The sequence below is a fragment of the Thermobia domestica genome, chromosome 1 (assembly GCF_964235325.1).
Source record: "Thermobia domestica chromosome 1, izTheDome1.hap1.1, whole genome shotgun sequence".
NCBI classification, from domain to species: Eukaryota; Metazoa; Arthropoda; class Insecta; order Zygentoma; family Lepismatidae; genus Thermobia; species Thermobia domestica.
In genome coordinates this window covers 206,377,951-206,390,336 of record NC_137454.1, presented here as the reverse complement: position 1 = coordinate 206,390,336, position 12,386 = coordinate 206,377,951, and the positions used below count along the sequence as shown (strand labels likewise).

The following is a 12,386-nucleotide window of genomic DNA, read 5'->3' as shown; positions in this document are numbered from 1 at the left end:
TCAGTGCCGGGCGCCAAAAAGAGGGGCCACACATTTCGGAGGAAGTGTGTTACTCAAGTTAGGAAAGTGCATGTGCACATGTGTAAAATAGAAGGAAAAACGTAATAAAATGTGCTCAAAATTAAGGAAAGGTAGGGTTTATTTTGAAAATGTTATTGAGCTTCGTGCCAACCATGATGGCGCTTCGTAGCTAGTCTGTCGACGTCACACATATATATGGTGACATCGTACTATACTCTCGCCCCGGGCAATGGTTTTCCATGGCACTGTTCACTATAAACAAAAAAAATGGATTCTACTATTATAGAAATAGGTATGTTAAAAATCCCACACAAGCTTATTATAAAACAAATTATAAAAGGGTCGCTGGCAAGAGCGTGTGATAAAAGGGGATCGTGATAGGAATTAGATTGAGAACCACTGGCCTAGAGTAATTTTAACCACATTTCTTATAGTTTCAAAAAGAGTGCTGTCGGGTTACCTATGGTGAATGGGAGGGGGATACATATAAAAGATTGCTAGAAAATGATCGATATTAGATTCATAGTTTTCGGGGTCGCTTAGATAAATAGTGAGACTTTTAATTTCGCTTAACTCTGATTAAGCTCTCATTAGTAGGGATGGGCACGAACGACTTTTCTTTGAAACTCGACTCGACTCGAAACAGACATCTTTGAGGTCTACTCTTGGACTCGGCGCGAAAAATATCTTCCAACTCGACTCGGATTAGAGTCAAGTCGAACCAAAACGAGCCAAATCCTGTGTGTAGTCCTACCTAGACAACACATAGACAATAATTATTCTGTCATCAATTATACTACTGTTACTACAAATAATAATAATAATAATAATAATAATAATAATAATAATAATAATAATAATAATAATTATTATTATTATTATTATTATTATTATTATTATTATTATTATTATTATTATTATTATTATTATTATTATGACAACACCGTGTACAAACATGAACGATAGATGGTTAGTAAAGGAATACTAAAAGCTAGTTGACTGCCGACGTCGGTAGTCATGAAGTCTACAAGGCAAGGACATCGTTCATTACCCTAAGCTGTAAGCGTCGGTGGACTACAGATGGTCAACTATTAACCTCTCGCCAGAAATTGGTGGCCCCGCAGCGACGATCCGTGATGGCCCAAGTTCCATTTTGAAAACTTTACTACCAGCGGCAGAGACGCGATGAAACGCCAACGAACCACAAAATTACTCTCCCAAAATATGTTAAAATGCCTATATGTGTGATTTTTTATATTTAGGTGAAACAAAAAAACACAAAACAAATACCCCGGGGTGGACGCGAACTATCAATATTACGATTACTAGGCACGTGTTCTTCTGACTTCCCCACGGAAACGATCATAAAAAGCTTGGTTGTTGAAGGATAAATCATTGACGTCTTAATTTAGCCAATCAGACACACCCCTACATCTCGAGTTCTAGAAGGTCATACCGTGAACCGTTTCAGATTTATTGCTTTCTGGTGGAGTACTATCCATGCGCAAAATTTGAGCATAATAGCCGACATGCATCTTCGGTGCCTCTTATCTTTAGTACAATTTTAACCAGAGATGGTGTGGGTAAATGTAAATTTGATCCACGACCCACCATGACCCACTATGACCCACCACCCAAATGACCCATTGGCCCACTCTGACCCATCAACCATCGTGATCCACTCTGACCCACCACTAACTATGAACCACTCTGAACCATTGCGACCAACTCCGACCCACCAAAACCCATCGACATCAACTCTGACCGATGACCCACGTCCTCCTCTCCATTGACTAAAGAGATTACACTTGTAATAAAACAAGACTGTGAAATTATCACTTATCGCAGTTTGAATTTCTACCGTCATTGGCTCAAGCACCTCTTTGTTACAATACTGGTGGGTCTGACCTTTACGATATATAATGGCAAAGTGTTTCTCATCTTCCGAATTAAAATGAATTTAAATTTATCATATGTAATTATTTCTTTGTTGCCTTACAGACACATTTCAGTAGAAAATAGGGTGAAATTTAAAAGTTTCGAATCAAGGAAAAGTAGACCAACGTAAAAAAAAAAAAAAAAAAAAAAAAAAAAGAGAGAGAGAGAGAGAAACTAATTTTCTATATAATTAAGCATGCCGTACTAATTGGAAATGCCCATGTAATTAAGTTTAGAATACAAATTTTATGGCCATTTTTCTCTAACTTTATGGCTTGATTGCCTTATGCTCGGAACGCTCCATATATTAAACACCAGCTTCAGCAATTATAAATAGAAAGCAGTGGGTATAAAATTCAAAAAGAACTTTGGTTTGCATTACTCATTTTTTTTCTCAACTAATATCAATCGTTTTCGATTATTTTTACAAATCAACCCACTACCAATTTCCAATATATAGAAAATGCACCCCCGTCCCCACGCTCATAAAAGACAATTTTAAAAAATGCCAGGGCATATTCTCTTTATTTTTAATAAAGAGTTATATGCTGAATTTCAGCTCTCAGTTGAACGGCTTGTGAGATACTAAATTTTTCGCAAAAATTTGGACTTCTACTCCCCCTAAGGATATGTATTATAATGAAAGTGACACGCGTATGATAACTTCCCAGTTGGGATTGGAGCCTGATTATATACCAAACGTCAATTCATTTGACTTTGCAATTTGACCGTGATGATTACGCAGACATAGTTACTTTCAATTTTTTATGATACATATCCTTATTTCATATGTTACAGATGATTCAAAAATATTTTTTCAAGCAGTTAGCTCCTCTAGAATCTCACAGGCTGCATCCCAAAATCCAACTCCTACTATCCTATGACAATCCAAAAGTGACTGAACTTTTTTTATTAGGAACAAATGACAAAAGAAAAATGGAGATCTTGAAAGTAAAATGTAGAAAAGCTCGGTGCCCCCAATAACTCCATATTTCTCCGCCCCTTCATTCCGAACTTAAAAATAAAACTTAATTCGAATATGGTTAATTAGTGAATTTATTACAGTTAAATTCCACTCACTACATGCTACAGCTACAACTATGTAAGAAAAAATAACAACTGTGAAACATGTTTTGAATTACTATTACATTTCTTACGCTATTATTAAACATATTAGAATAGTAAAAGAGGATTGTTCGTGAAATAGTATATTTGCTCATGATTTTTAACTTTTTCATACGGAAAAAATTAAAATATTATTCAAGTTTTAAAATTTGCACTCTGCAAATATGTTGCCCTCTAGGCAATGGGACTAATGTGGACTAATGGGAAATGCTGCACTGTTAGCGGCGCTGAAAACTTACGATTCGATTATAATATCGGTTGATTTCGATATCTTTATGTCGCTACGTAACCACCCTGGGTGCTAATGGAAGCTTAATTGGACTTGAATTGAAAGTAGAGCTATTCACCTAAGCGACCACGAAACTATGGATTCAATAATAATATCGACCCGTTTCTAGCATTTTTGATATGTATCCCGACAGTACTCTTTTTCCAGACTGTAAGATATATAGTTAAAATTGCTCTAGATATATCAGAATTATGTTGAAACACACACATAAATCCACTTTTATATTCTGTATAAATAGAGAGAGAGTGAGCGAGCGAGCGAGCGAGAGAGGACGACTCAAGGCATCACCACTTCCACATTGCAAAAGCATATATCAGGAATTGAATTGAAAATCTATGTAAAGACTTTCTGCTGTGGCATGCTTCATAAGGACAATTCCAGTCTGCTCACGTGACCTTTGGGGTTCATGAATTTTTTTGCGAGCGTTCCGACTTTGGATTCTCTGTTTATACCCTCTGTTTATGCATCGAATAACTTTTCAAGAACATAAATGACATTCTATATTATGAATGTTGAGAATTACTCTCTATATGACAAATAGCTGCAAATAAATACACTACATGATTTATTTATTGCTATTGAACGAGTTTCTTAACTTGTATTTACATCCTCATATATAATACCGACCTACTGTGAAAATTATCTCAGATGTTATATTTTAAACATAATAATTACTATGTTCTGCAATTGTTATGTTATATATAAACAACTTATGTATTTTAATATAATTATTTTATATAATTTTTCATGCATTGCGGAAAATATAATTTTAAAAAAAGTATTGACCCAGATGGGATTCGAACTCACAACCTTATGATTTGAAATCCGACAGCTTACCAATGAGCTAACACAAGGACTTCTAGAGCTAAGCTTCTAGCGATGTATAACGGATCTCAAGATAATTATGACATTCATATCCATGACAAACGCTGTTTCTGTTCTACTTTGACTTTTATTTTAGTACTCAGGCGATAATTATGTTCTATTTCTTAACTTTGAGCATTCTTTTACATATGGAAAGATTCTTTAACGTATTTAAATGTTCCATTACGTGTAGAAAGCTAAATGACAAACAAGCATGTGCTCACATTAATAAAAGGTTTCGAAATATTGTATCATTAAGTATTTCAATCAATGTTGCTTTTTTAAACACTTGGTAACAAGTCTTATTATATTTAAAAGAAGAAAAACACATCTGCAAACTTTTTCCCGATTGCAAAGGCTGGCTTGGAGGTTCGAACCTGGCTTACTTTTTCCCGAAGATACTCGAAGCTGGACTTAGAAAATTTTTGCCTCAAAACACCAATAAAGAATGCGCTCAACCTTTTTGAGACAAGGTGTACATTTATTTCCTTCAGAATAATCTTGTATGCAAGCAGTATTTGTTTAATGATCCAAACTCTATGGTATTATGTGTTCTAGTTTAAATGGCGGATTTCAAGATGGTCGCCGCTGTCGCTATGGCTCCTATAAGTTGCTCCCCCACTTATATATACCCCATACCAAACGACATTATGATTTCTTACACCGTTCAACTTTTATAGGGGTGTATCCAAACTTCTGCCTCACTCTGTATTGTAAGATTTCTCGTACAGAGCAGAATCACCACTAAAAATGACAGCAGGATCCTTTCTCTTAGGAAGTCATAGCTTTCTGAATAGATTTGCGAAATTAACTTGAACATGAAGCTGTGATATGAAATCACTCGAGTTAGTTAACGAAAATGCCATGGTATCTACATTTACACCAACAGTTGATATTCTGAGCAGAGATATTTCAGATGCTACTGTTATAGGTAAGGTACTGCCGAAAGGAGCGCAGTATGTCTCACTGGTATCTAGTAACAAAAATGTGATCTTTTGATGCTTTTGGACACTTTCATTTCTCCGAAAAAATTTTTTTTTCTCTCTCACTTCTATCACTTCAAGTCTTTTATATGGTTTAAGTATCTAAGCCTTCGAAGACTTTTGTCAAGGATTTACTTATATACCAATGACACAAACAGTAATTACAACGTTCTTTCTAATTTGTTCACAGCATGGAAAAAAAAAAGTTCATTTACTACACATTTCAGAACTTGTCACAATTTGCTCATTCCAACAGACACAATGTTATGGTTGTAACTTTAAATGACTCTCTGATCATACTAATCATCTTACTTGTAGGAGAAGTAGGAAATTTGTCCTGTTTCACCCTCTTACCATCTTACCTACACACCAGGACAGAAAAAGTTACTTAATTGAGCATCGATAACATCTGATTTGTGAAGAGATGGCTGAGTTCAGACGAAGGCATAGAAGGAATTATATATTGAAAGTACTCTATTCGTTTGTATACTACATAAGAAAATAAAATTGCTTATCAAAAGTTATTATAGTCGTATACTGATTACGTAATGGAAAAACCTTAATATTATTGGGTACGCAACAACACTCACAAATAAAAACCTTAAAATAAGAGCTCTTATTGTCTGAAGTAAATAAATAAATAAAAATACCCTAATGAAACACATTTTGTTTCGGAGAATAAATTCTATCTATTATCATAAAAAGATACTTTATTTTAAAAAAGAAAGAAAGAAAAAAAGAATACCTGAAAACATACGACCCATGCTCTTATAATCCAAACCTTCTGAGCAATTGATGACAATGACATACATTCCAAGGGCTTTCCCCAGATCTTTGGTAGTTTCCGTCTTTCCCGTACCAGCTGGGCCTTTTGGACTTCCTCCACGATGCATATGAAGAGCAGTAGTTAAAGTTATATAGCATCTGCAAAATAATAAAATTACCTTATATAGTTAAAAACTTACGTTCAATTTAACTGACTGATACTATAATTTATTTTCATCATGTAGAGTTTCACCTAAGAAATTATACATTAAACGAAGCCACTTCGAAAAAGTTACCTTTAACGAAAACTTCATCTCTTATGACCAGACTTCAAGGGCTTCCTCCCTTAATACTAACAACATGTAATTTATGGCATTTATTGAGCAAAGCAGGGCTCACACAAACGTGTTATTTTCTTTCTTAAATTAAGATTACAAATTAAAGAACTATTGACGTGCTAAAAAAAATAAATAAAAAAAAAATAAAAAATAAAATTTAAAAAAAACTCAAAAGTAAAATACGTTTGAAATTCCTTACTTTCTTAATTTCCATTTTATGTTCCACGGTTTGTATTCCAGGCCGAAAGGGACAATAATATATCAACTGTAATGGTGAAATAAATTGGAAGATTATAACAAATGTACACACATGCTCTAGGCAGGATTTTGATCCGCGTATGTTTGACCAAACGCGATTCCTCTCCTCCCCCCTCCCCCCCTCGCACGCAGAATGAACCTGCACGACTTTGATTAAGCGCGTTTGTCAGGTAGTATGTGAACTGTGGCAGGATATTTGTGTTTTCTCTTTTGGTTGGAAATCCCACTCAAACTTTGCCACTTTAGGAAGAATTACGTTGTACAACTTTTCCCAGTGTTTTGCTGGCCGAAAATTCCACCAAGACTGAATCAGTTTTTTGAGGGTTATGTTGTAGCCCTTTACGACGCAAAGTTTAGTGTTTCAATGATCAGGAAGCAATGTAAGATCAAGGATTGTGACATTAATCAAGAATGTGATCGGTAAGCATACGGACTGCGTGGCCCCAACACTCTTTTTCCAACAAAGGAGACGTGAACACGGCCATGCACACACACCATCACCAGCATGAAGGCGAAACTTTGCAGAATAGCCTTGCAAAAAAATCCCCCAACCGAAAAACAGAGAATAAATTGTCTAAATCTGTAGTGGAAATTGTCAATCCTCAAACGTATTTTGCGCCAACGACTGAATTTTGGAAAAGTGCTCAGGGCTATAGGTGAGCCACACATCCGATGCCCACCGACGGTAACGCAAGTTAACGCTCGGAAACTGCACAAGTGGCATCTGGCAAACTAAAGGTGGTGGTACGTCGTTACATTCGACAAAATGTGGATGTGCTTTCTTTCCGACTGTGGCAAACCAAGTACTATCATTTACAAAACTAATGCGCGAAGCGCTTCACAAAATGTGCCGGAGCATACAAAAAGGTTTTCCCGAAAAAGTTCACAGTGGTTGCCAGTTACTGTCGCTAAGGAAAATTGAAGGATTGCAGGATGAATCAAAATGACAAAATTAACCTGCAGTATTAACAGGAGATCATCCTGAGGCCCATTTACGAGTAGAAACTACAAGAAATGTACGGAAACGAGATCAACATGATCCACACCCATCAAAACAAAGATTCATCACACACTTCAATATCGTCCCTCGCATTCCACCATGATATCAAGAATGCTACTGGAATACAGGTCATATCTTTCAATAACTAACCTGTAAAGTCTCCAGACGCAAGTCCAATGGGCTTTTGTGGATTTGAACTCCTTAAAAGGGCTTTGGGCAAGAAGTGTGACAACTGTGAGTCGGTTCTGGGAAGTTGTGAGAGAGGAATGGACAATACCTCCCACGTCATTTTCCAACGGAGTCTTCTGCTATGGAAACTATGTTACCGGAACCATCGATCGGAACCAGGGGAGTCACATTAAGCATTGCCGCATCATGGGTTTCCGTAAATATTTGGTTTTGGTTAAGTACGATTTGGTCATATACGCGGAAGTTGCATTCTGAAGCCTTCGATAGTGAGAGTCTCCATTGAGAAAGCAAAACAATATAGAAACATAATATTAACAACGATGCTACAAAAGTAGTAAACGTCGATGAAATATGCTATGAGATGTAAGAAAATTAGTCTGCTCTTACCTATCTGTTAAAGGTGTAATTGCCAACCTCGGCGTGTTTCCCAAATATTCATAACCATATCTGAAAAACGTATTGGTCTGTCTGATAACACAATTGTCCAGTTCTCGATCCCAGTAGAAACGGAGTTGTGACAGCCACTCAAATGCAGTTACATCTTTGCAATCTACAAGAAAAAATACAAAATTTTTAGGTGTTGAAACGGCACAAGCACAATTAATTTACACATAGGTACAGAATGCGTGTATACGGACATACATGGTCAAAACAATTAGGGGACAAAGCCAGAAAACCCTAAAACGACCGAGAAACATCGAAATTTACAATGTGGGGGTTATTACCTTGATTACTGCAATGCATCTGTGCTGGGTGATATGCACGAACGAATGTAGACATGATGACACGAGGCACAATTTGTGAAAGACGTGAAATCATCAGGGAACTTGGGAACGCTAAAAGCGTCGCTTTGACAAGCAGTGACTGGAAGTGAAGTGCTGTGGTGTAATGCAGAATAGGAACAATATCAGCAAGCAATAGCAGCACAATACAATTTAGCGGAATCTGTGGCATGGGAAGCCATATACACAATGTCTGGTAGCTGCCTCTCCGTGTCTCTCAGCGTCATTTCCAGATTGTAGACATGCTTTCAACAGATGGGAACAATATGTCGGAAGCAGAACAAAATCGCCCATGCATATCATCAGCAAGGGAAGACAACTACTTAATGTTATCGTCTCGGAGAAACACGTGGAAAAGTGAAACTGACTTGCAACATAAACTTGTACCGGCAACGGGATGCAGGTTATCAACCGAAATCGTGCGCAATCGACTGCGGGACGAATGCCTTTATGCGTGGAGGTTAGTTGTGTGCCTCTTCGACTGCTCAACAGTGCAGGGCCCGCAGAAATTGGGCTGATGAACATCATCAACGAAGCCATGTTGACCTAAGTACTGTCCTGTTCTCTGACAAGTCATGTTTTAGCCTGCAACAAGATAATCGATGCATTATCATCCCTAAAGTAACGTAGATCTTGAAATTATTAATCTTATGTGAAGGAGCTATCGCAACATGGTGTGATAATAGTGTATGCAGGAATTGGTATTGGACGACGCAAAACTCTGCAGTTCATCCGGAACGGTCCTCCAACAACTCAGTGGTATAGAGAATAAAGCTCACCAAGCACGTGTTATATCAGACCTAAATCCGATTAAACAATTATGAGACACACGGCAGATGTATTGCTACTAGGTCACCATCACCAGCAACTCTACAACAGTTGAAAGTAGCCCTACTGGAGAAGTTTTAAAAAAAAAAAAAAAAAAAAAAAAAAGTATAAGCTGATCCAATTCAAGCCAAACAGATTTGCAACAGTTGTAGCCGTTCGAGAAGACCACAGACCTTATTAAAGGTATATTTTGTTGTTCAAATGTCCATGCTGTCATGTTATTGTGAAGTCTTCTTGTGTGTGTGTGAGTGTTTTCAATTTATTTATTATTTTCAATTCATTCAAGTGCATACTTAACTTCTAAACGTTCATTCGTGTTGAACGATCAGGGCAGGTACACTGCAGTGATCACGGTAATAAATCCTTACAACCAAATACATCGCCAATTTCGATTTCCCTAAGTCATTCTGAGTTTTCTGACTTACTCGCTTAGTTGTTTTGACTAGCATATTTTTATATTATTTTGTTTTATATACATATTTGCGGCTGCTCGTGGAAAGACAAGAATTTTCGTAATAATTCTTCATCGAAACACTACTAATTATTGACTTCTTGTATTAAAATGTGATACCCTTCTGGGTCAAATAATCTGCACTGCAAATTTGTTTTGTTTCATTTTTTCTTTTTTCTTCGCTTTTAAAACATTATAATATTTGTGGTAATGCGATATTATGAGAGTTTGTTTGAATTAGTTAATGCTTGTTTCTCAAAGATATTTTATCTCCATTTCATCTTTGTTTTTGAACAAATTTGCTTTCAGATTATTGTTACCAATATGTTACCAACTTAGCTATTTTCTAGCCAGCAACTTAGCTATTTTCTAGCCAGAAATCTGCATTTGATAAAATTTTATGTATTCATTTTATTAATATCGTAATTTTTGTTTGCATGGATATTATTGTATTTTATTTAGTGAAGTTAACTACGATCTAATATTTATAAAGGTAACCAAGAAAGTTCTGTCGTTTTTTCACCCACCTCCTTCGAATATCGATATGTCACCTAAGACGTACCTGGAAGATCAAAAATAGTCCCCATCAGCATCGACGACTTTCTGCCAACGTTCTGGAAGGCCATGGATTCCACCGCGGTAGAGCTTGCTGGGTCCGGAAGAGAAGAAAGTATGCACCTCTACTAGGGACTTGAACTGGCGTCATCTAAGGTGATTGTCCAAGGAATGGAACAGATGATAATCGGACGATGCAATGTCCGGGGAGTATGGCGGATGCAACACTGTTTCCCATCCAAGGCGCAGAATGGTGTCCTGGGTCATCCTAGCCACATAGGACTTAGCCTTGTCCTGTAACAGGAGGACCCCTTTGCGATTCAGAAGTGCTGGCTCCAGAGTTTTGAGTTTTTTCTTGAACACAGGTTAACTGCTGATAGTACATAGCTGCATTGATGCTCTAACCAGCTGATAGCAGTTTCCGATGCGAGCAGTCCACCAAACACACAGGAAGACCTTCTGTTGCAGTGCTGGTTTCGGCTGTTTTCGAATCAGTTCATGGAATGCTATCCAATGATGTCGGTGCCGTGGAATGGTTTCTCCACTCACACTGAATTGTAGTCCCAGTTCCTCACATGTCTGGCCACTGTTCGCACCAATTGCTGCCCGAAGATCGTTATTTTGTACATATTGGTCTTTCGGCACGTGGTGCGTCTCCGAGTGTTTCGTCACCATCCCTAAACAAGTTAAACCATCGCTGCAGTGTCCGCGTAATCACGACACCCTCACCAAAGGCCTGGCATATCTTCCGCCTGCTGCAGCGGCGTTTGACCCCAGTTTGAACTTGTACAGCATACACGCCCTTATGACGTTTTGTGGAGGTCTCATGTTCAATGGCGAAGCGTACCATGAGGTTTTGAGGCCGGGTCTACCCTGTTTTCTACCGTACATTTTCTTTATCTTTGGTTTCTTATAAAATAAAGTGAATACTTCAACATTTCGGTTTTTCGGTAACAAAATAGTAGGTTGGAAACACTTGGAGACCCTTCCGTCTGAGCCTCACCAGCTCGCTAGACAGGTTTACAGGCTATGCTACTCAAGGAGAAGCTATTATCGCTGGGGATGTACGCATTGTTGGAAGGTGCGAAAGGCTCGCTTCTGGGAGTTTAGTTTTAGCGTTGAAGGCATCTTTCAATGGTGATATGTTATAAAATGATTTCCTTAAAACAGAGTAAGAAGTTTCTGTGTACGATTATGTGTTTCTATTAGTGATAGTTTGTTTAATTTAGGTATATATTCTCAGGAGTTATTCAGAGTAGCTGTTTGTTTGCTACATGGGGTCCAGGATCATAATAGCTTGTAGAATATAAGTCCGATACATCAAATATATCTATAAATTTACCAAACGCTACCGTACAAAATAAAATAATAATATTTCTTTGTAATTTTAATTGAGTTTTCCATTTCATAGAATCAGTGGGGTATTTATGATTTTGTTTCTGGGGACTACTTGTTTCGGGAGGGGCTTTGCTAACTTTATTCCTGGACATGTGAAAATTCTGCAATATATATATAAAACAATAAAAAGTTGCGATAAAATTTCGGTGAGTGCTTAAGCCCGGAAGCCGTCCTCTTAAATATGTCACTGCATAGAATACAATATTAAATATCTTGCGTTGATTCAAATGAAGTTCCTTCTGAGCATTAACATTTCTAGTGAAGTCATTAGGACGTGATGCATTAACTAAATGCAGTATTGTACTTACTTTAAAGTGGAAGATAAAAGTAACAAACGCTTATTCAAGAAATTTGACAGTTAATTATAAGAATATACTTACTTTTTCTCTCCCTTCATTTTCAAATACGCAGGAAATGAAAACAACAAGTAACAAGGTAATTCCCCTGATCCCCTCTGCAAATCTCAGACAGAAGAAAATATGAACTGCACTTCAAAATATTTGTAGTGGGGATATATGGGAATATTCCATTAATACACATTGCGTGATTTTCTCCACGTAAATATAATAATAATAATAATAATAATAATAATAATAATAATA

General features: G+C 37.0%; 1 protein-coding gene across 5 annotated transcripts in view; it reads right to left on the bottom strand.

The window, feature by feature from the left end:
- kl-2 (dynein heavy chain 2, axonemal kl-2) overlaps nt 1-12,386 on the bottom strand; it is a 564,598-nt gene that overhangs the window by 293,836 nt on the left and 258,376 nt on the right. For all 5 annotated transcript variants that reach the window (XR_014132735.1, XM_081769103.1, XM_081769086.1 and 2 more), the window contains 2 exons: nt 8,158-8,320; nt 5,966-6,144 (listed from right to left, as the gene is read on the bottom strand). Coding sequence is in view for 4 of the 5 variants with exons in the window: in XM_081769103.1 (XP_081625229.1) it covers nt 5,966-6,144; nt 8,158-8,320 (342 nt within the window). In the remaining variant the exon portion in view is untranslated. The remainder of the gene's footprint in view (nt 1-5,965; nt 6,145-8,157; nt 8,321-12,386) is intronic.